The sequence below is a fragment of the Misgurnus anguillicaudatus genome, unplaced genomic scaffold (genome assembly GCF_027580225.2).
Source record: "Misgurnus anguillicaudatus unplaced genomic scaffold, ASM2758022v2 HiC_scaffold_26, whole genome shotgun sequence".
Lineage (NCBI taxonomy): Eukaryota > Metazoa > Chordata > Actinopteri > Cypriniformes > Cobitidae > Misgurnus > Misgurnus anguillicaudatus.
This window is the reverse complement of record NW_027395276.1, coordinates 4,268,295-4,291,497: the sequence shown is the minus strand read 5'-3', so window position 1 is coordinate 4,291,497 and position 23,203 is coordinate 4,268,295. Positions and strand designations below refer to the sequence as shown.

At 37.8% G+C, this 23,203-nt stretch overlaps 1 protein-coding gene and 2 long non-coding RNA genes across 3 annotated transcripts; 1 reads left to right on the top strand and 2 right to left on the bottom strand.

Moving 5' to 3' along the window:
* Window positions 1–3,954: 3,954 nt before the first annotated feature.
* LOC129453934 (uncharacterized) lies at window positions 3,955–5,468 on the top strand. Its single transcript, XR_008647624.2, has 2 exons — window positions 3,955–4,334; window positions 4,840–5,468. It is a non-coding gene; the product is annotated as an uncharacterized lncRNA (long non-coding RNA).
* Window positions 5,469–5,951: 483 nt separating this feature from the next.
* Window positions 5,952–7,609, bottom strand: LOC129444658 (uncharacterized). Its single transcript, XR_012368213.1, has 2 exons — window positions 7,219–7,609; window positions 5,952–6,714 (listed from the first exon to the last, which is right to left on the bottom strand). It is a non-coding gene; the product is annotated as an uncharacterized lncRNA (long non-coding RNA).
* An 11,753-nt stretch (window positions 7,610–19,362) lies between these two features.
* Window positions 19,363–23,083, bottom strand: LOC141362428 (tripartite motif-containing protein 16-like). The gene is made up of 6 exons (XM_073864486.1): window positions 22,440–23,083; window positions 22,149–22,244; window positions 21,830–22,063; window positions 21,500–21,653; window positions 21,289–21,348; window positions 19,363–20,586 (listed from the first exon to the last, which is right to left on the bottom strand). The coding sequence occupies exons 1-6, from the start codon at window positions 23,028–23,030 to the stop codon at window positions 20,057–20,059; spliced, it is 1,665 nt and encodes a 554-aa protein (XP_073720587.1). The 5' UTR covers window positions 23,031–23,083; the 3' UTR covers window positions 19,363–20,056.
* Window positions 23,084–23,203: the final 120 nt, after the last annotated feature.

Sequence of the window (23,203 nt, the reverse complement as noted above, 5' to 3'; positions counted from 1 at the left end):
ATATATGGTCTTTGTCCCCTCCCTCATGCTTAAAACAATATGTTTCTGTTCAGGCTTGTAACTTGAAGAATCACATGACAGTCCCCAGACCCGTGGCTCTCTCCCATGACCTATTTGACCCTGGGCTATTCCCTTTGTGCCTGTCCATTGTCCAGATGGCTCTTTAAACTTCCTTGGAACCTGAATACACCCAGCTGGTCCAGATGGTCCAGATGGTTCTTTAGACTACTGCTTAGTTGGATTATATTAGTAAACTCATAATGCACATATTTGGATTAAAATAAACTACTTCACATGCAGCGTTGGAAGGCTGCGGGGGCATTCATCAATCCAAATGGGACGCGGATCCACTTATAGAGCCCCCATGGTGTCACAAATGCTCTCAAAGGTTGACTCTCTTTGGCCATAAAGCCCTGATGATATGCCTTCCCTTGGTCGAGTAATGAGAACCAGGTGTTTCCTCCTAGACTGTCCAATATATCTTGAACACGTGGGATGGGCTGTCGATCCGGATTTGTCTTTCTATTCAATTCCCTATAATCTATGCACAACCGTAGGCTGCCATCTTTTTTGCGAACACAAACAACAGGCGAGGAGTATGGTGAGTTAGACTTTTGTACCCATCCTTGTGCAATAAGGTTGTGTAGGTAATCCTTCATTTCCTTATACAGAGGTCTAGGTACTGACTGGTAAGTGCGTGTGACTGGGGTGGTGTCTTTTAGTGAAATAGTCAACTGCAATCCATCTATGCAACCGATGTCATCATCAGATTTTAAGAATGAAGCTGCCTCTTCTCTTAACATCTGTTGTACAATTTCTCTCCTTGATTCACTGAGGTGACTTAAGTCCAATGGTGGGTCCCATGTTGGGTCAGAATGTGGTTCAGATTGGTTTGTGACTTGATTTATCTTCACAGATTCCATATGAGGTTCCTCGAGGACAGGAGATGGGTATACGGCCTGGACTGGGTGCACTGTGCCGATAACTGTCTTGCCACCTAATATTATATCATGGTCAGTAGGATTTTGGACAGAGACGATGACATGTGGTGAGGTCTGTTTCCGCAGTTTCACAAGGGTTTCACAGAACTCCAAGCCCTCGGTCCACGTAGGGTTTAAGGCAGGCTCGAACATTAGCACTGTGTCCTCCTTTGGTGTAGATGTCTGCACTCTACATTCAATTTGAACTGAGGTATGTTTAGCCACATTGACTTGTTCTCTTGTTGTTTTAATGATGTAATCACGTGGTGTTTCTGCATGCACTTGTTTGATGAATGCTTGAATCTTCTTCTCTTTAGTATTAGGTATGGCTGACATCTCTGTGTCACTATTGTGGGGCTGGAGTAACGTGCTCTTGTTTGCTATTTGTTCAATCACATTATACCCAATGATAGGATGGCATAAGTGTCTACCCCTCATCACTAGCACAGGTATGGTGAGTTCATTCTCTTTCCTTTTATCCAGCTCTAGTCCAAAGGTGATTTCCATCCATCCTATATAGGGTATATTTTGACCATTTGCAGCTACGAGACGAAGTTCTTCAGGTGCATCGATTGCTTCTGATACATCTCTTACTCTCACACTTGGCAAGTAGCTATTTTTCCACCATTCATCGACAATGCAGACTTGAGAACCAGTGTCCCATAATGCCTCCACTAGTAGACCTTGAAGGTAGCATTTTACAAGACATTGTTTTCCTACCAGAGAAGCACAAGTAGGTTTGTTTGTCTTCACAACTTTTGCACTTGAGACAGGGTTCACATTTAACTTTGAATATCCGTTACACTGTTTCTTATGGTTGGCCCAATGATCCATTTGGCATGCTTTTGAGCAGTACAACGTCTGTTTACAATTTGAGCATTGTCTTAATACCATGCCATTATTTCTAACGCCACAGTATGTACAGCACTGAGGGGACTTTTGTATAGAACCGGTCACTCCCTGTCCCGCGGTCGTGACCCAGTCCCGTTTAACGGCCCATCCCTCTGCATGACGGGCATCCTCGCCCGACAGCCAGCTGCAAAATGGTCGCCGCCACCACACTTGTAGCAATGGGTACAGTAGACGTCTAACCCACTTTGCTGACAGGCAAAGCACTTCCTTACTCGAGTTGCAGGAGGGTAATAACGCTGTGCTGGAACCCATCGTGGATGCTGAATTGTCTCTCTCCTCTGGAAGTAAGGCTGCTGATAGTATTGATTCGGCGGCGGTGGCCCACTAGCTATATCTCCTACCAGAGAGGAACACTGGGGTGACGTGACCTGGGGCTGTTTGATTGACTCTTTAATCTGCGAAACTTCTACACTGAGGTCTTTCAACAAGGCCATCCCAGAGCGCATTTCTCTCAGCTCACTTAAGATATTGAGTTCAGCCTTCTCTGTGTCCTTCTGACACTGTCCTTTTCCCTTCCTTTCGACACTAGTGTCGTTTGATTGTACAGTATGCACTTTGGTGACACTTGGTTGTGCAAGCCTCTTTTACTTTGGCGTTCTGTCTCATGGGCACATGCTAAATTGACCTTGTCAAAAAGCAGCTCATCACTTACATCAGCTTGAGTCAGGTAAGGCCTTAGATCACCTCTGATACTATCATTCTGCAGGCCGGTCAGAACGGTATGGAGAAACATACTCTGAACTAACTGTGGATCGTACTTCAAACTGGAGTCGGCTTCTTGTGAGGCGAATAGAATTTTCTGTCTTAAATCTAAACAGCGAACAAGAAAGCTCTGTGGGGTCTCTTTGTTGCTTTGTACCTCTGAGGTAAGTTGTTTATACAATTCCGTTGCACCCCTTTCTTGGAAATGAGCTCTGAGTATGCGTCTCAGTGTGGGCAGAGTAAGATTTGTCTTTCCCTCCAGGTAGCTACGAAGCTGCATTCCCGGTGCAATTGCTCTTATTACTGCATCAACAATTTCGAGTTCAGAGAAACCCCTACTCAGTCCATGTTCAATTTGGTGAGCAAGACTTGAGAAGGTGAGTTTGTCCTTTTGTCCAGGTTCACCTATCTGACCTGATATCTTAAACTCTCTGCTCCAGGTCGCCACAACTGGCCGCACTGATGGTTGGGGCATATTTGGGATGATGTTTCTTTGTGTATCATGGTCTAATTGTGTGCTACAGTGAGTTGAAACACTAATGTGATGTGTGTCTGCAACAATATTCTGTTTTCGTTTAATCAACTTCTGCAAAGCTAACTGCAAGTTGTCAATTTCTTTTTGCAGTAATTCCTGCTCTGTGACCTGCTCTACTGAGTCTACAGCCACCCCCTGCTGTGTTATTTGTGACCCTGAAATGTTTTCAGTATTCTGCTGAAGTTCAGAAATTTTGTCCCTTAAACACAAAAATTCAGACATACCCTCATCTTCTAGTTCACTTAGCCCCTCCCTCTCAAAGTGTTTCACCAGGGTAGAAATAACAACTGAACGTGTTTGGCTAACAACATTCTCACACTCATCAAAATTTACAAACTCACATAATTTAACAAGTTTTTCTTTTGACAGTGAATACAATGCTCCAATCACTTCAAGCTTTAAGTCCTCCAATGGTTCCATTGTTCATTTAGACTTTAGGTGAGTGCAAAGTGATGTGCAAAAGCGTCCTTAGCTGGTCTGAAGATGACGATGCACTGGGAATTAACGATAAACCTCAGATGACACGCTATTTTCTTCCAAACCCAACGCTGACGCAAGCCGTTCTCACTCTGCTGTTCTCCCAAGCCAAATTTTAGAGTGAATAGCACCGTAGGTAGACCATCATCTATGGACGCCGACCTTCACTGCATATTCATCCTCGCTGGGGCCTCCAAAATGTAGCACCCCCACACCTGATGAGGGGAGATATTATGTTAGAAAAAACACACACAAGGCACGGAGCTGCTGCTTCACAAGGAGTCTGTGTATTTCTGAGCAGCGCGCCCGTCTCCCCCTACAGGTCAACACTTGCAAGGAAAAGTACGGTGGCCGTCAGGGGTCACTGCCTTGCAATGAAAGAAAACACATGCAAATAGAAAAAACACCAGCAAATCAAGAAAACATCTTCATCAGTTTGACAACACATGCGCTGCAGATATCGCAACACATCCAAATACAGAAACGCGTTGCAAATATCACAACACGACCAAAAACAGAAACGCGTTCCAAATCTCACAACACATCCAAATACAGAAACGCGTTGCAAATTCTTACAACACGACCAAAAACAGAAACGCGTTCCAAATCTCACAACACAACGGAAGTGTTTCAGGGGGGTCACAAAAAGTGATGCACCGGTCTGAGAAGTGTTTTCGGTTTACATTCAATTCGTCCGTGGAGCTTTTGTGAGTTTACATCGATCAAATGTAAGTTTTTCTTGTTTATTTTAATATCCTAATTGCATATTTTTTTAGCCTTTCTATTATTATTAGCCTATAGACTCAAATAACTTGACGAAATACATAATAAACTGTGAAACGTTGTGTTAGCTGGCTTAGTTACACAAATGTCACTAGATAGTGTTCTAAGAGGACAATAAATACCACATTCTTCATTAAAACAAGTAAAAATAACGTGTGTGTGTGTACACGTGTGTTTCTATGGGAGGTTTTTGTGCTAATAATAGCTTATTGAATGTCTAACCAAACGTCTTGTGTGTGTGTGTTTTATTTTCAGGCAGCAAACATACTGTTTATAACTATATATAATAGTGTTAATTCAAGTTGTTTTTCATATTTTATTTACACATTTATCAGTTTTATATCATCTCTTTTATTAATGTCTGAAACTTGTTTAATTTATATTGTGTGCTATGTGATTTTACGAATAGTTAACATAATTATTCTGTATTTTGTCTTTTTATTCTTCTAGGAAAGCTAAAGGACCTGCTATTACATTGAGAGCATCCTGAGCAGATGCAGTGTGATATGGTAGCATGATAGAAATTAACTGCAAGAGCCTGTAGAGAGGGATAAAGTCTACTGAGAGGAACACCACTGCCTTCCTTTTCACATTTGACAAACTAACGCACCAAAATTAACCAGAGTTTTGTTAGGTAGCTTTAAATTTGAGCTTGGGGCTTGTGTCAGACTGGTCTATCATTGTATCTATTCCAGAGCAAGATTTCTACTGCAAACTAAATAAAAATTAAATTGCATTAAAAAAAACATTTGTTTACTAGCTTAAAACAACATAACATATAACAAATAACACGTTTTCTAATTGTAACACAATTTTAAGTTAAAGTTAAGCATCAGGGCCATAATTTGTATTTTTCATTAGTAACAGCTTATGTTTTGTAGCTCAACTTCTGACAGTTTTAGATGCTGGTAGGTGATAATCTGGTCATACAGATTTACAATGTTAATGTTAATCTGAGAATGGTGATTATTTGTAATTATTTCTCTTGATTCTTTGTAGACCACTGCATTGTATTTCATATCATATCAGCTGCATATGAAGATGCATAAATTGGATTGACATTAAACATCTTGTTCAAAGATTCCTCTCCTGATTTTCTTACTGGAATCTGCTCCATATTTAGCCACCTCAACCAGCTAAACCTTAAATGTAGTGAAGCTAACTACAACCAGAACATCAATCTTATCGCTTTGACATGTACTGTATGACTTTTATTTGAATGAATAATACAGTTACTATAACATCTTACAATGTTGATACTTCTTTTTAGTTCCTGCTTAGAACTTCTTGTAAAGGACAATGCTGTTAAAAAATGTGCAGTAAAGCTGATTGATTGCCTATTTGTTTACTACAAATACCATGGCTATATGCAAATACAGTAACAAAACTGTTTCTTTTCTATCATCCTTGGTAGGTTATTTTCTATTTTTATCAAATTACTTACATTTTAAGATTATAAATCTTGCTGTTTCCTTTTCTTCCCTAAAATGAAAGAGTGTTTTAAAAGGAATCAAAGAAATTATTTTAAATATTCTCTCTTAAATATGCAAATGAAAAATGCATTTGAAGTTTAAAGCCTTTATTTTCATATGTATAGATACCTGTACAATGACATTCTTCCTTTTTATTGCCACATTACATTAAACTGTGGTTGTCATTAAAATAATAAACTAGAAAGAAACCTGTTATACAATATAATGTTGTCTGTGCAGTGTAAGTGTGACATGCTTGCCAAGTATGCAGCGCATACTCAAAAATGTGACCTCTGCATTTAACCCATCCCAGTAAATGGTGAACACACATGGAGCAGTGGGCAGCTATTCCTTCAGTGCCCGGGGAGCAATTGGGTTTAATGTGCCTTGTTCAAGGACATCACAGTCGCAACCTGCCGGCAGAGACGGAAACTGGAACTGGCAACTTTCGGGTTACAAGTCCAACCCTCTAACCACTAGGCTATGACTATGTGTATCAAAACCTGCAGTATTAAACTAATGTTTGTGTAGAGATTAAAATAATGACAGTGATATTGGGGTCAATTAATGTTTTTGACATATTGAACACTGAGGGCTGCTGGATAAAACGGTTCCTCAATCTTTACGTCCTGTAGCTTACACTTCTGTATGTATTGCCAGAGGATGTAGGTGGAAACAGTTTGGTATAAGTGGGCATTTTAACAATGGAACCGGCTCCTTTCTGTACTGTGTTCCTCTCAGTAGACTTTATCCCTATCTACAGGCTCTTGCAGTTCATTTAAATCATGCTACCATATCACACTATGCATCTGGTCAGGATTCCCTCAATGTTAAAACAGGTCCTCTAGCTTTCCTAGAAGAATAAAAAGACAAAATACAGAATAATTATGTTAACTATTCGTAAAATCACATAGCACACAATATAAAATAAACAAGTTTGAGACATAATAAAAGAGATGATATGAAACTGATAAATGTGTAAATAAAATATGAAAAACAACTTGAATTAACACTATTGTATATAGTTATAAACAGTATGTTTGCTGCCTGAAAATAAAACACACACACAAGACGTTTGGTTAGACATTCAATAAGCTATTATTAGCACAAAAACCTCCCATAGAAACACACGTGTACACACACACACACGTTATTTTTACTTGTTTTAATGAAGAATGTGGTATTTATTGTCCTCCTAGAACACTATTTAGTGACATTTGTGTAACTAAGCCAGCTAACACAACGTTTCACAGTTTATTATGTATTTCGTCAAGTTATTTGAGTCTATAGGCTAATAATAATAGAAAGGCTAAAAAAATATGCAATTAGGATATTAAAATAAACAAGAAAAACTTACATTTGATCGATGTAAACTCACAAAAGCTCCACGGACGAATTGAATGTAAACCGAAAACACTTCTCAGACCGGTGCATCACTTTTTGTGACCCCCCTGAAACACTTCCGTTGTGTTGTGAGATTTGGAACGCGTTTCTGTTTTTGGTCGTGTTGTAAGAATTTGCAACGCGTTTCTGTATTTGGATGTGTTGTGAGATTTGGAACGCGTTTCTGTTTTTGGTCGTGTTGTGATATTTGCAACGCGTTTCTGTATTTGGATGTGTTGCGATATCTGCAGCGCATGTGTTGTCAAACTGATGAAGATGTTTTCTTGATTTGCTGGTGTTTTTTCTATTTGCATGTGTTTTCTTTCATTGCAAGGCAGTGACCCCTGACGGCCACCGTAGAAAAGCAATCAAACACTGCAATCATCGATCAAGGCAAAACAAGACAAGATAATAATGGTTTCCACAAAGTAATTAATTATTATTAATGTTCTTATTTTTCATTCAATATTCAGTCATTGTTGCATAAAATTTATAATTTTGATCTCCAAAAAAAAATGTATAACACCACATATACCGTAAAACTTCAAATAATAGCCCGGGCTTTTATTTTCCCAAACCTATTATCACACCAGGCGTCTAAAAGAGACAGGCGTCTATAAGAGACAGGCTTTTAATTTAATTGTTCCAGCATGACAGCAGGAGGTTACCACATATTACGTTTTATTTTTAATTTGAATGTGTTTAACAAATTAGTTCGTGTAATAACAACAGTCTTAAATTATTGGCAGTATAAATAAAGCAAACAATGATATGTTTTTTTATTGGTAGTTGCGTGAAATCTTACCCAGATACAACAGTGCTATTTTCTGATTGGCTATTGTGTAGCCTCTTTCTTTTTTTGTATTGGCTCGCTCGACTAGAACTCTAGGGAAGACGGGCTTGATAGAGAGAGAGAGAGCGCAGTGCGGCCAAATACATTTTAAGCGCTGCAGCATATTAAATATGATAAATAGTGTTTCCGCGTGAGAAATACAATGTGTGGCGGGAGTGCATGCATGACAAAAGACTGAAAGCCCGGTTATTATCAGCGGCCCCAAAACACTCCCGATTGCCACTTCGCTACTGTCATCATCACCTCAATCCTGACGACGAAGCTTGTTGTGTTGTCATAGTGATGAGTAAAGGAACGACTGCGTCTGTCACGTGACATCTACCGGTAAGCAAAAAAAACTTTAGCGTGTTCAATCTGCACCATAGAACTGTCTTAAACAGACTATCTGACGGGTTTTAGAAGATTAAATACAACCCGAAACTAAAAAACAGACCAGGCCTTTATTTGAGACAGGCGTTTATTTACCCAAATTTGTCGTCACACCAGGCGTAACCACCACATTTACACTAACAAGGGTTACGCATACCCATGCTATAGTTAGCCAAGGAACTATAAAACTTCAAGTTTACAACATAAACTCTATAGATGTAAACGAATATGCTGAATTACCTGTGGTGAAGATAACTTAGCAACTTCATTGTCCAATGAGCCCCATCTTGGAAAACTAACTCCAATATTGACTTTGGTCTTGATGTTTTTCCTGTCGCGTTGTCATTTAAAATCCCTGTTTCGCTTCCTTGGCGACTTGTTTTAATGTCCTCGAGAATAGTTCTTCAACAGGCTTTCAAATCAAAGCATTAGATTGCAGGTTTATCACGGCGTGCGGCCGAAGGATTCAGTCTAACGCAGGTCGCATATCCGGGCTGCATACGTCATCAAGCCTGGTTTATTTAAATTAACTGAGCATTACATTCGCAAGTCATAAGCATATTACATCAATTTACAATTAACTAAGAATAAATGTCAGCTTTATAATTGTTAATATTCTGAAATAAGACTGTCTTGATGACGTATACCGCCTACACATGCAACCTCCGTAGGCTTCAGCTCGCGGCCAGCTTGAGTGTACTCTGAAAGCGCGAAAGGCGGAGCTTGAATTTCAGGAATGTCCCTCGTCGGCGAATGTATTTTAAAGATGGAGGCACAACATGGATTCAGCCAGAGAGCGCTACGGCGGTATGTATTTTAAATAGCAGATTCTACACTTACGAGAATACTTTGATTAGTGGGGTGGAAGTAATTACACATGAATGAGCACATACTTTTGGAAGAAAACATGGGTTTTTGCTAAGAATTAATTAAAAAAAGTACACACTGGAGCTTTAACTAAAAGGCAAGGAGAACTCCACGAACTAAAACTAGACTCAGCCAAATTATGAGCAAGCAAATAATTCACTTCCTGCTTTAACAAGTCCCCTTTTAAAGGGTTGACCCTATAAGCGTTTTGTTTAAAGGTCACATATGGTAAAAACTGACATTTTGTGGCTTTTTTCATGATAACTGAGGTCTAGGGGCTATGTAAGTACCATTTAAGTTTCAAAACAGTCATTTAAGAGTCAAATTCACACAGCCTGCTTGAAGTAGCTGTGAGCTAAAATCTTCGTTTGTACTTCCGTGAAGTTGCTACGTCACCGTGAGACAGTTGCCGCCTTCAGTCTCCACCCCGAGCACTGTCCACCATCCACTGCCCCACCCCCTTGTTGCTAAACAAACTCCTAAATTATATCACACCATGTGAGAAAATGCTGTTCAATTGATGGATGTCAGGAAACTAAATCATTGCAAAGGATTCTGAAAAACATTAACATACGAGAACAATGGTTAATATTCATTTAATAAGAAATTCCTCAACAATTAGTTCAACTTTAGCCGTCTGATCTAAACATTTCACAAGTGACTGCTTCGGTGTGGCAGTTCAATGTTGGTTTCTCCAGGAATCTACTCAAAGATGTTGCAGTCCTTTACTTTGTTGGATCCGACCTTAAATCCACAACCCGTAAGTAAACACATATTAAGCAGGGCTGCACGATAACTTGCACGTGATTGTCACGCAAATCTCGTCGTAAGTAGTAAAGCGGCATCACCTGCTCTCAGAAACGACTGCCGGTTGCCGCTTCTGAAAGCAGCTGATGGTGATTTACTACTAATCAATGAACCGGCTTTACTGAAGAGGTGAGTGAGACAATCGCATGCGAATTATCAGCAGTCCTAACTTTTATGTTACATTATGGAGCCAGAGAAAACTGAAATGATTATATTGTAAACAGTTATGCAACGCTAACGTGATGCTAACTAGATGCTAAAGTGTTATTTTGTAACGTTAAAGTCTTTGGTAGCCACCGGTTTTTATAGAATATATGTTGGAAATCAGACGTTGTTTGTATTCTTAAGTTACAGACACAAGCCCTTTTGGTGTCTGTTTCTTTATTGAGTTAAACATGGTAAGGTTAAAATCTCTTAGTCTCTGTGTCTATTGGTTTACTAACCTAACATTTAGTGTCCAGAAACGAACACTTAGTGTAATTCCATGGGTAACTTTATTTCAATTGCGTATTTCACTCATAAAACAACAGGCCTATCAGAAGAGAGGCTCATGAATATTACTTATTATAGGCCAAAACGACCTGTTTTTAGATGAGTTCCTGAAAGAGGAGCTGTAAAAAATATATAGAGATTGTTTTTGGTACTTAAACAGCAAATATATATTCTTAAGGACATCATAACCTAAAATAAAACTGTAGAAAGCTTAAAAATATGTGACCTTTAACGGGACATGCAGTTCCTACATCGATATCATGTTCAATGGCGGAAGTACACCCAGGAACATCAAGAAAAAGAGAAGGGAATGACATCACTATCTCAATGATGTCATTCCTCTCCTTTTCAGCTAAATAAGAAAGATGAGCAGACAGATCAGTTAAAATTTCAGAGTTGTTAAGTCGTCCCATCATCATCAGCATTCTCTAAAGAATCATCACCCATACTACAGGAAAGAGACTGTTGTTCTGGATTAAAAGAGTCACAGGTGTTAACAAGACCAACTGAGACAGAAGACACAGAAGCTAAATAAGGTTTCAACAGATTACTGTGACAAACTTGCACTTTTCTCCGACGGTCAGGAGTATTCAACAAATAATTATTATTTGAAAGGCATTTAGTTACTCTGTAAGGTCCTATAAACTTAGCTTGAAATGGATTAGCAGGAAGAGGCAACAAAGCCAATACCTGGTCACCCACATTAAAGTTTCTCAGCTTAGCCTTCCTGTCAAAGATTTGTCGCATTTTTGTCTGGGTCTTACTCAGCTTCTTTTTAGCAATAGCTCGTGCTTCATAAAGTCTACACCGAAATCCACTTACATAGTCTAAAACATTTTCTGAAGGCTTAGATGTATGCCACTCATCAGCTAAAACAGCAGTAGGTCCTCGGACTGGATGTCCAAACACCAGCTCATTTGGGCTTAAACCAATGCTTTCTTGGATTACCTCACGTATAGCCAGTAACATCCATGGCAGCCCTTCCTCCCAATCTGCATCAAGTTCCACACAATACGACCTTTCAAGAGCTCCTTGACTCTGTGGATGATAAGCACTAGAAATATTGTGTTTTACTCTAAGCTGACGCAGGGCATTTGAAAACTGTTTTGACGTAAAATTTGAACCTTGATTGAATTGAATTGAAATTTATTTGACAGAATTTCATAAAAATGTATAAAATAACAATTATCCCATACACTTAAAAAAACTGCCGAGGATATAGACACAAAAAAGCCTAAGGCTTATTTCCATTGTGGTCCTCGCTGTAAATAAAGCATATAGGCAATTAGCAGAAATAATGCAAAACCCCACAGATGACAAAGACTACAAACGTTTCTCCTAAGTCCACTTTACATCATATACAATAACACTGCAAACATTAACACATTTGTCATACAGTATCTTCCATCAACCACTTTTTTAATACCCTTTTAAAATGCTTCAGCTCTGTTATGTTCTTTATAGATGTAGACAGTTTATTCCATGCCATAGCACTAGTATATAAAAACGAATTTTTCCCTACTAAACTTTTAAATCCACAAGGATATATGTTAAAATCCCTGCCCCTAGTATTGTATAGATGTTGGGTTCTCACCATATTATTATAATTCACTAAATATTTTGGAACCATATTGTTTAAAATTTTACGCGACATACCCAATTTTAAAAATATGACTCTTTTTTCGACATTCAAGAGACCCAACTCTTTAAAACAATCATTATTTATGTGTGTACGTGGGTGCATTTTTAGGATTGTTCTGACTAATTTGTTTTGAGACTTTTGTAATTTATTTTTCCATTTCTGTGAACAACTACTGTACCAAAATGATGATGCATAATCAAAATGAGGTTGTACAAAAGCATTTGCCAATAATCTTAAAGAATAAGTGTCCAGTAAGTTAGCTTGCCTAGCTAAAAACTTTACCTTCCCACAAATCTTTGCAATCATTTTACTAGCCATATAATCACCTGTTAGTTTATTATCTATAAAACAGCCCAAATATTGTACTACACTTTTTGACTCCAAAATCATGTCGTTACTTTTAACTACAAAACTACCCTGTTTATTTAATTTCATTTTGGAAGCAAAAAGAATAGCTTCCGTTTTACCTAAGTGTAAAAATAACTTATTATCTAAAAACCATTTTGAAATCTCCTCTAACTGTAAAGACATTGTTTTCTCCACCATCTCTTTATCTCGATGGGCAACCACAATTGCTACATCGTCAGCATAAAGAAAGAGTTCCTCAGGACACGCTACCTTTAAATCATTTATATATAAAAGGAAAAACAAAGGTCCTAATAGGCTCCCCTGAGGCACACAATAAGGGATCGGATAATGTACCCTTAATGTCAACTTGTTGCTTTCTATCTTTTAAATAAGATTGAACCCACTTAAGAGAATTTTTATCAAATCCAATTGCCTTTAATTTGTGTATTAAAATTTCATGATCTATGGTATCAAAAGCCTTCTGCAGGTCCAGCATAACCATCCCACAGAAGTCTCCTTTATCTACTGCTTTCCTTATGCTGTCAGTCAGATGTATTATACAGGTTTCAGTGGAATGTAAGGGTCTGAACCCGGATTGTAAAGCATACAAAATACTATTTTTAACAATATAATTTTCAATTTGATTATATATAACCTTTTCCATAATCTTAGATGCCACACATAAAATAGAAACAGGCCGATAATTTGTCATGTCTGATTTACAACTCTTTTTATGTAAGGGAACTACTCTAGCATTTTTAAAATCTAAAGGGACTTCCCCTTGTTGAATAGACAAATTTATTATGTATGCTATAAGGGGTGCTGTTACCTTTGCTGAATCCTTAAAATATTTAACAGGAATATTATCAATTCCAGGAGCCTTGTTTATGTTTAGCTCACTCATAAGTTTATAAATGTCACTATCAATAACAGGACATAATTTAAAAGCATCAGAGGCTACTCCTTTTTGACCATAATAAAACTGAGTCATCTTCTCATTATACTTATTTATACTTGGTGGAATTTGCTTTCGCAAATTACTAGCTAACGATATAAAATATCTGTTAAAACTTTCAGACACCTCCTTTGGGTTAGAAATTAAATTCCCTTTTATCTTAAGATTAATATTTCCTAATTTCCCTTTCACTGTATCAGAGTAGCCCAAGTTCTTTAATACTCCCCATAGCTTTTTTGGATTCTGACTGTTTTGTTTTATTTTATCCTTAAAATAATTGATCTTAGCCTCCTTAATCCCATCTCTTACCTCATTTCTCCTTTGTTTATACTGCTGAAAACTAATAGAATCCATCTTTTTCCTAAATATCTTAAAACTAACATTCCTTGATCTAAGAAGCTGATGTATATCATCCGTAATCCATGGTTCAGATTTTTGTTTTACTCTTACTTTCTTAATAGGTGCTACCATATCTAAAACCTTGCAAAATAACTCCTTAAAACAAGCCCAAGCAACATCTACATTTTTACAATTTAATACAGGTGACCAATCAACTCTCTTCAGAGCCTCACAAAATGCCTCTGTGTTATAAGTCTTCGTCGATCTCAATAAAACTGTATTATGACCATTATAGTTTTTCTTCTTAATCTTTCTGCATAAGTAAACCATACAGTGATCACTTAAGCAACAATCAACAACCCCACTACTGACAATCCTCTTATGGTCAGATACCAATATCAGATCAATAATAGATTGAGACATTGGAGTAATTCTAGTCGGCTCCTTAATCAGTTGCTTCAATGAAAAAAAATCTGAAAAACCTTAAAAATGTTTGTATATCGAAGAGTCTTGTTTTAACATGTCCGTATTTAAGTCTCCACATAATATAACCTCAGATCCCTGTAGTTTTGAGCAGTTATTTAACACGTCTTCCAACACGTCATAGAAATCACTTTGGTCGGGAGGTCTATACACATGACCAATTAAAATAGGTTTGCATTTTGGGAACAATATATCCATCCACACAGCTTCAATAAGAGCATTGTCCAAGTCCTTTCTTATGTTGAATGCCAACTCCGTGTTTACATATACACATACGCCTCCGTTTCACTACATCCAAATATTATTGATGGTTTAAGATCAGAGCATAATAATCTTATCTCTGTAATTTTCGGTAGTGAACTCCTTACATTTAGATGTGCGATAAACAAACCCTTTGGAGCTTTCGTGAAGTCTGTATTGCTAACGCTATCCCCTGATCAGATTGAATAACTTTGGGAATTCCAAAGGTCGACATAAAATTAGTGAGGGCCTTCAAAATAGACTTTGTAGTAATTGATCTTAAAGGATAAGCGGCAGGATAACGGGTAGTCTGACACATGAGAGTAAGAAGATATTGATGACCAGGGGCAGAGGACCAACACAGTCAATAATCAAATGCTCAAAAGGGGTGGAAAACTGGAATAGGTTGCAATGGAGCAACAGGCACTTTTTGGTTTGGCTTACCGGTAATCTGACATGTGTGACAGGATCGTATATACTTCGCCACATCTTGTTTTACCCTAGGCCAGTGGTCTCAAACTCCCGGCCCGCGGGCCATTTGCGGCCCGCCCTCCCCCTCCATCTGGCCCGCGGCCAACGTAAAAAATAAAACGCAATCCGGCCCGCAAAATCATTTTTATAATAATTCTTTTTTGTTGTCAAATACCAAAACTTAAGATTCATAATCAATTTAAAGAAAAATATGTTTCTGTTAAAAATGTAAAAAACGTAAACACAGTACGCGTGCGTGCGTGCATGCTTGGAAATGTGACAAGCGCTGTTGGTGCTTTCCTATTATTTCGTCTGCGTACTGCGTAGCGCGGACGAAAAGATGTCTCTTTCCAAACAGAAAAGAAAAGTGGATGATGAACACAGACAGTTTCAAGAAAGATGGACATTGCGTTACTTTTTCGTGGAATCCTACCTGTCTGATATGCAAAGAAAATGTTGCGGCTATAAAGGAATATAATCTCAAGCGTCATTACTCGACTAAGCATGGAGAACAGTATGACAAGTTTCATGACGATGAGAGAAAACACAGAGTCACGCTGTTGCAGAGAGAGCTAACATCACAGCAAAGCATTTTTCATAAAGGTAAAAAGGATGCTGATGCTGCAGTTGAAGCAAGTTATGTGGTGAGTCAGTTGATTGCTAAAGCGGGAAAGCCATTCACTGAAGGGCATTTTTTGAAGGAGTGTATGCTTAAAGTCGCTGATATTCTCTCCCTGCTGAAAAAAACAGCATACCAGCAAGACCAGCATATGTTGTGTTTTGGTGCTGGTTTGCTAGTGAACACCAGCTAAACCAGCATCAAACCAGCACCAGCATTAGCACCAGATAAACCAGCACCAAACCAGCATCAGCACCAGCATTAGCACCAGATAAACCAGCACCAAACCAGCATCAGCACCAGCATCCCATGCTGGTCATACCAGCATATGTTGTGTTTTGGTGCTGGTATGCTGACCACCAGCATAGACCAGCATAATTCCCATGCTGGTTTGATGCTGGTTTTTCCAGCAGGGCTGTCCAGAAAAGAAAAGCATGTTCAACAATCTCGCTCTATCTGCAAACACGGTGGCAGAGCGGATTAGCGAGTTATCGAGTGACATTTACGATAAGTTATGTGACAAAGCTAGAGTCTTCACTGCATACTCTGTGGCACTTGACGAAAGCACAGACATAACTGACAGTGCTCAGCTAGCCATTTTCATAAGGGGTATTAATGATCGGTTTGAAGTGACGGAGGAGTTGCTAAGTTTGTGTCCAATGCACGGCCGTACCACAGCCAAAGACATATTTCAGCAGCTGTGTAACGTGATTGAGCGCAGTGGTTTGCCTTGGAACAGACTTGTAGGCATTACCACTGATGGCGCCCCCTCTATGACAGGCAGAAAAAACGGACTGGTTGCACTGGTACAAAGAAAGTTAGAAGAGGAAAATGCAGACCCAGCAGTTGTTCTGCACTGCATTATACACCAAAATGCACTGTGTAGCAAATGCTTGAAATATGAACATGTTATGTCTGTTGTCTTGAAATGTATTAATTACATCAGGTCGAGGAGTTTACAGCACCGTCAATTTCAGGCATTTTTAGAAGAAATTGAGTCAACATATAGTGATGTACTATATTTTACTGAAGTGCGCTGGCTCAGCAGGGGGAATGTTCTGAAGAGATTTTTTGAATTAAGAGCAGAGGTGAAGAGATTCATGGAAGATGGCAGAATGGATATTCCTGAATTTGATGATCCTAAATGGGTCATGGACCTTGCATTCTTAATTGACATAACACAGGAGCTGAACATCCTCAACCTAAAGCTCCAGGGCCCTGGTCAGCTTATCCAATAAAGATTACTGTTTGGCGCCATCTTGTGACAAACACTGGACAACCACAATTAAGAATGGAAAATTTTGACATTCATTTTAACATGTACGGAAAAAACAAAACATTTAAACAGTGGATAGAAGAACGAACAACGACAAGACATGGAGAGCTTACTGAGACTGAACTTGACAAAATAGAGCATGACAGCTACGAAGCCAACACACAAAAAAATACAGAATGGGCATTAAAACTTCTCAAAGACTGGCTAAAACAGAAAAAATAGAGACAGACAAGTATGAAGCAGACGATCTTAATAAGGTATTACGATCATTTTATGCATCTGTGCAAAGTTTCGCGGAAGGATAAAAATGTTAATTTAAAACAAATATGCCAAAAAAATGTTTCAAATTCATATTCATGTCCAGTTTTTTTTCTTATGTGGCAAGTAGCCGTGTAATAACAGGGATAATGTTTCAAACTTCCTAGTATACAGCGTGTTGACCTCAGAAAACACAGTGGACCAACACCAGCAGATGACATGGCACCCTGAACCATCACTGTCTGTAGAAACTTTACACTGGACCTCAAGCAACGTGAATTGTGTGCCTGTCATCTCTTCCTCCAGACTCTGGGACCCTGATTACTTTCATCAGAGAACATAACTTTGGACACTCAGCAGCAGTCAGTCCTTTTTGTTTTAAGGCCATACGAGATGCTTCTGACACTGTCTGTTGTTCAAGAGTGGCTTGACACAAGGATCAACTTAATGGAGATGCAGATTTCATTTTTCCAACAGGATTGGCACCTGCACACAGTGCCAAATCTACCAGTAGCTGTTTTAAAGACCATGGCACTTTATAGTGATAATGACCCAGTTAATTCATGATTATCAGGCTTATTAAGATTATAAAGCAATTCAGGCTGGGAGACCAGCTCAAATCAGCTATTTCCATGTCAAACCAGCTAAAACCAGATTCCACTCCAATTTAGCTGTTGAATAAAGCTCATCCCTCTAAAAGGCTTGATAATCATAAAAGGTAATCTCAATTCAAGCAATACAATAACCTGAAGTAATATTTCTTAGTAGTATGGGAGCAAATGTGAGACTTCTTGAACCAACACAGATCAAAGAGGGTTCATGATAATAAAAGACATCTATCTAAACATGATCTGATCACTTGGTTGATCACACAGTTGGGTACCAAGATAGTCTGATCATATAAATACAATTACCCATTTGGGCACAGTGGGAGATATAGGGGCCATTTGTAGTACTAATTTACATTTAATAAAGAAATACTTCATTAGCATTAGGGGTGGGAAAACAGGTTTGAAACTATAAAGTGTTAAGACTGACTTTGCTCATGGTTCACTCCGACTCCGCTGAACCCAAACTACGACGTGCTTCATCACTGCTACCACAATAAACTACATTCATCAAGATTTTCAATGTCCTCCTCATTATTTCTTACAACCAGCATAGTTAGCTAGTTTAAGCTGTTTTTTCAGCAGGGCAGTCACCATAAGATATAGTGTGGAGCCCCCCCCCCCCATTTATGCCATCCTTAAAGTAAAAATCTGCAACTGTTCAGCAGTGCACAATTTCAAGCTCATTTGCGATTTATAGATTTCACATAGTGAGGTGTATGCACGTTTTCTGTGCGTAGATTTGTTTTATTAATCACACATGCACACTTTTAAGAAATTATCCTAAGATCAAATTTAGGACATTTTCTATGCAGCATTTTATAAATGATGCCCCAGCCAGGTGTTGAAAGGACGCGGCTACTATACTGTCCCTCAGGCTAATATAAAGTATTTAGTTAATTAAGTACACATTATAACTATTAAAAATACCAAGAAAGACACTTAAAAGATGAAATAGAGGATTAAGTCGACTGCAGTAATTAAAAACAATGAAAAATGATCTTTTGTTTCAAACAATAAGGACCTGAATGACTTACAGTAGAGTTTAAAAGTAGAAATAAAAACTTTTACAGCAACTGATCCATGAAGGTTTCTCTATTTCAGATCATCAATCTTTATTCTTCATTGTTGGTTTGTAAAATGTTCTCCAAATGAATTTATCTTCAGAATTAACCCTCAATTCATCTCTCCATATAATCTATCTGTTTAACAACTCAAAACACATTTAGATAAAACCTTCATATCTACTTCAAAAAATCTAAATATTATTAACTCCCAAACTTAACAAAGGACTAAAAGACTTTCCCGTACAATGACTCGACTCTCTGCTTATGAAATAAATCAAAAGATCATCTCATGAAGCTAAGATGTTGGATTTTAATGTGTTTTAGTCTACAAACTAAAGTTAGAGAGACAATCTAGACAGAAAAATCTCAAAGATTTAAGAAAGAAATGTATAACAAACAGTGTTGGGTGTAACTAGTTACTAAGTAATTAGTTACTGTAATTTAACTACTTTTCCCTTGAAAAAGTAAAGTAAGGGATTACTCTTATTTTTCTTGTAATCTAATTACAGTTACTTCTGATGTAACTAAATACTGTGTATGGACAATTGTGTATACTATAATACAATAGTGGATTAACATGGTTTAAGTTTACAATTCTCACTATTAGCTTGATTATTAGCATTAATATTAATGAGATGCTGGCTGTCTATTTATACTTAAAAGCACATATTAATGCCTGATTCTGCTAAATCTTACTCTACGTCCTTAACCCTCCCCATTTCTACCAATACTTAAAATTAACAACTTCTTTACTATTAATAAGCAGTAGTTGGAGTATATTGAGCTTCAAAAGTAGTTAATAGTTAGTTAATAGAGAGAATTGGACCCTAAAGTGGGACCAGAACAAATGATGTACTTTTATACATTATTTTTTTCGAGCCATTTCAAGCCTATCCTTGTATCATGTACTAAAAAGGATTTAGAAAGTAATTAGTAATAAGTAATTAAATACTGTTTGGAGAGAGTAATTTCTAAAGTAATCTAATTACATGATTGAAGATGTAATTAGTAACTAGTAATTAATTACTTTTTTTGAGTAACTTACCCAACACTGATAACAAATATGAATTATAATTTATCTTATCAAGTATCAATTAACAAGTATAAGCATGTATCATTTATAATGTTAGATCACATAGTTTCACTGTTGAGTCATAAAAGTTAAACCCAAACCCAGGATAGAGAGGTTTAGTGAATGTGATGTTGTCGACTCTGTGGATGAGGGTCATTGTGTCAGAGACGCTGTAGAAGGACAGAGATCCTGAACTGTGATCCACATAAACTCCTATTTTACTGGACACTACTGGGAGATTTGTCTCTATATTATTGTGAATGAATGAACATTGAGAGGGAGAGCAGATTAAACTCCAGGACTGATCATTAAGTCCAAATCCAGACTCAAGACCTCCTCCCTTCCTGCTGATGCTCTTATATGACACTGATATAAACACATCACCACTCCATTCAATCTCCCAGTAACAGCGTCCACATAAACACTCTCTACACAACACCTGAGACCAACCATCAAATCTGTCTGGATGATCAGGATACTGCTGTAATGTCCTAGTGCGAGTAGCCGCTCTGTTCTCCTCAGACAGACAGATACGTCTGTGTGGTGTGTTTGGATCCAGAGAGAAGAGACTGAAATCTGAGGAAGATAAAAACATCATATTTTAATCTACATTAGTTTATAATATTTGTTAATTTGAGTGTAAAGGTCAGGTTAGTGTATATACAGTATCTATAGACTGATCATTTAAAGAGATGAAGTGAATAACATTGATTATATTATTACAGTCAGATATATTAGACAACAAGTCAACAGTCAGTTCTTCAGTTTCATCTGTTAGAAGAAGAAAAGATCTGAACGACTCTGACAAGAGGAAAATAGTGATGATAGACGACTGGATTACAAAACATCAAGACTTGTGTGGTGTTTCAGGTATGAAGTGCTTTGAAGCGGACAAAAGTGATGCAAACAAGAATAGCAGTGAAACATCATCAGAGTCATCATGAAGGTTTATTGATGTACGTGTGAAGTGAGATGAAATCAGGACAGTGAACATTACACTGACCAATGAGAGTCCTGACATTCATGTGGATCTGTGTTTGTTGTGTTCATCACTTTTATAAGTCACTTTAGATGAAAGTGTTTGATAAATGTAATGTAATGTACTTTGATACGGACCTCAAGATTGATGCTGACCACACACGAGGGGTGTAAAGTATAACATTATTCTTGAATAATTAAACAGCATGTCGTCAATTATTCCTTACATAATGCGTTATAGTGTATTATATGATCTCAATGTAATAAATGAGAAAATAATAATAATAAAATGTGTCTTACACTGAAGGAACTCCTCTCTGATCTTGGGTTCATTGGTGGGAATAACTACAATTAATGAAACTAAAGAAAATAAAGTGAGATCATCAGATTAAATCTCATATAAAATCATCATCATTTTAATCTGCTCTGTATTTCTTCTGTTATATTTGATGTTACTGTAAGACTCATTTCTGAGAGTAAATCAAAGTCTTAGTTTGAGATGTTTCTTTACCTTTCTCAGAAATCTTTTCAATCTCTTCTTTACAGAAATCCTCCATCTTTTCTTTCAGTTTAGTGACAGATTTCATCACATCATCAAAAGATGGAAGAGAAGAGACAGTGATGTTGTCTGAAGATCCAGAAGATGAAGAGAGAGACTGAAAACTCTACATGAACACAACACAATGACAAAAACATCAAACCTACAATACACAACAATCAGATTTGTGTTGATTTAGACGTGATCTTTTCATCTATTGACATGAATAAAACTCAATCCTATCAGATTAAAGTCAAGATGTATTTATTGTATTGTATGTTGTAGTGTACAGTGTTGAGTTACCTGAAGGAAACTGATGTGTTCTTTTGTTTGTGAAAGTTTCTCCATCTCATCATTTCTCCTCCTCAGATCATCAATCTCCTGCTTCAGTTTCTTCAAGAGATCTTCAGCTCGACTCACTGCAGTCTTTTCCTGATCTCTGATCAGTTGTATCACCTCAGATCGTCTTCTCTCAATGGATCGGATCAGTTGAGTAAAGATCCTCTCGGTGTCGTCCACTGCTGTCTGTGCAGAGATCTGTTAACACACACAGAGAGAAACATTCAACTCAATCTCAAACACTTCTTCCAGTATTTATGTTTCTCTATTCATCAAAACTCACCGTGTGAATCTTCACAGACCCTCTTAGATCCTGAAGCTTCTTCTCTTTCTCCTGGATTCTCTGATGGAGTTTTCTCTGCTTGTCCTCCAGTAATCTCTGTTCAACAGATTCATAACAGATAACTCAACTGGTCAGGTAAGGTTTGAGTGAGTAATCTAAACTAGTTTCTGTTTTACAGTCAAGCTGTCATTTCTTCTGCTCTTGTGCGCCCTCATGTGGCCACGCGGCACTAATCAGTCGCTTCACTTCTGCTTTATATTTATATTTATATATTTGTTCATTTGTTCATACCTGTTTCTCAGTTCTCTCTGCTGCAGCTGATACAGTGTCGTGATTTTTATGTTCATCCATCGCACACAGATAACAAATACATCTCTGATCAGTGCGACAGTAAACCTCGATGAGTTTGTCATGTTGAGAGCAGATCATCTCCTGAAGTCTTCCTGTCACATCAATCACTTTGTGTTTCTTTTCTCTGTGAAAAGCTTCATGTTGTTTAAAGTGAGTTTGACAGTAAGATTCAAGACACATCAGACAGGACTTGATAGCTTTGTATTTTCTCTCAGTACAGACGTCACACTTCACATCTTCAGGTCCAGCAGAACTGAGAGCAGATCGATCAGTCTGAAGTTTTGTCTTCTTCAGCATCTTCATCATCTGAGCAAACACCACATTTTTATTTAAATCAGGTCTTGTATTGAAGGTCTGTCTGCATTGAGGGCAGCTGTAGTTTCTCTTCTGATCATCTTGATTCCAGCAGTTTGTAATACAGCTCATACAGTAACTGTGTCCACAGGGAATGGTCACTGGATCCTTCAGTAAATCCAGACAGATTGAACAGATGAACTGATCCTCAGACACTGAAAGAGTCGCTTCCGCCATATTAACAGACTGCGTAAATACAGTCAAGCGTTCACAAACTCTTCAGTAGTTTCGGTTTCTCTTCTCAATAAATGTTTACATGTTTGAGATGAAAATGCAAGCGAAATAGTTTAGTGAAGTGAATACTGACATCTACAGCCCAAACTCATTTTAACAACACAAACCTGTATATG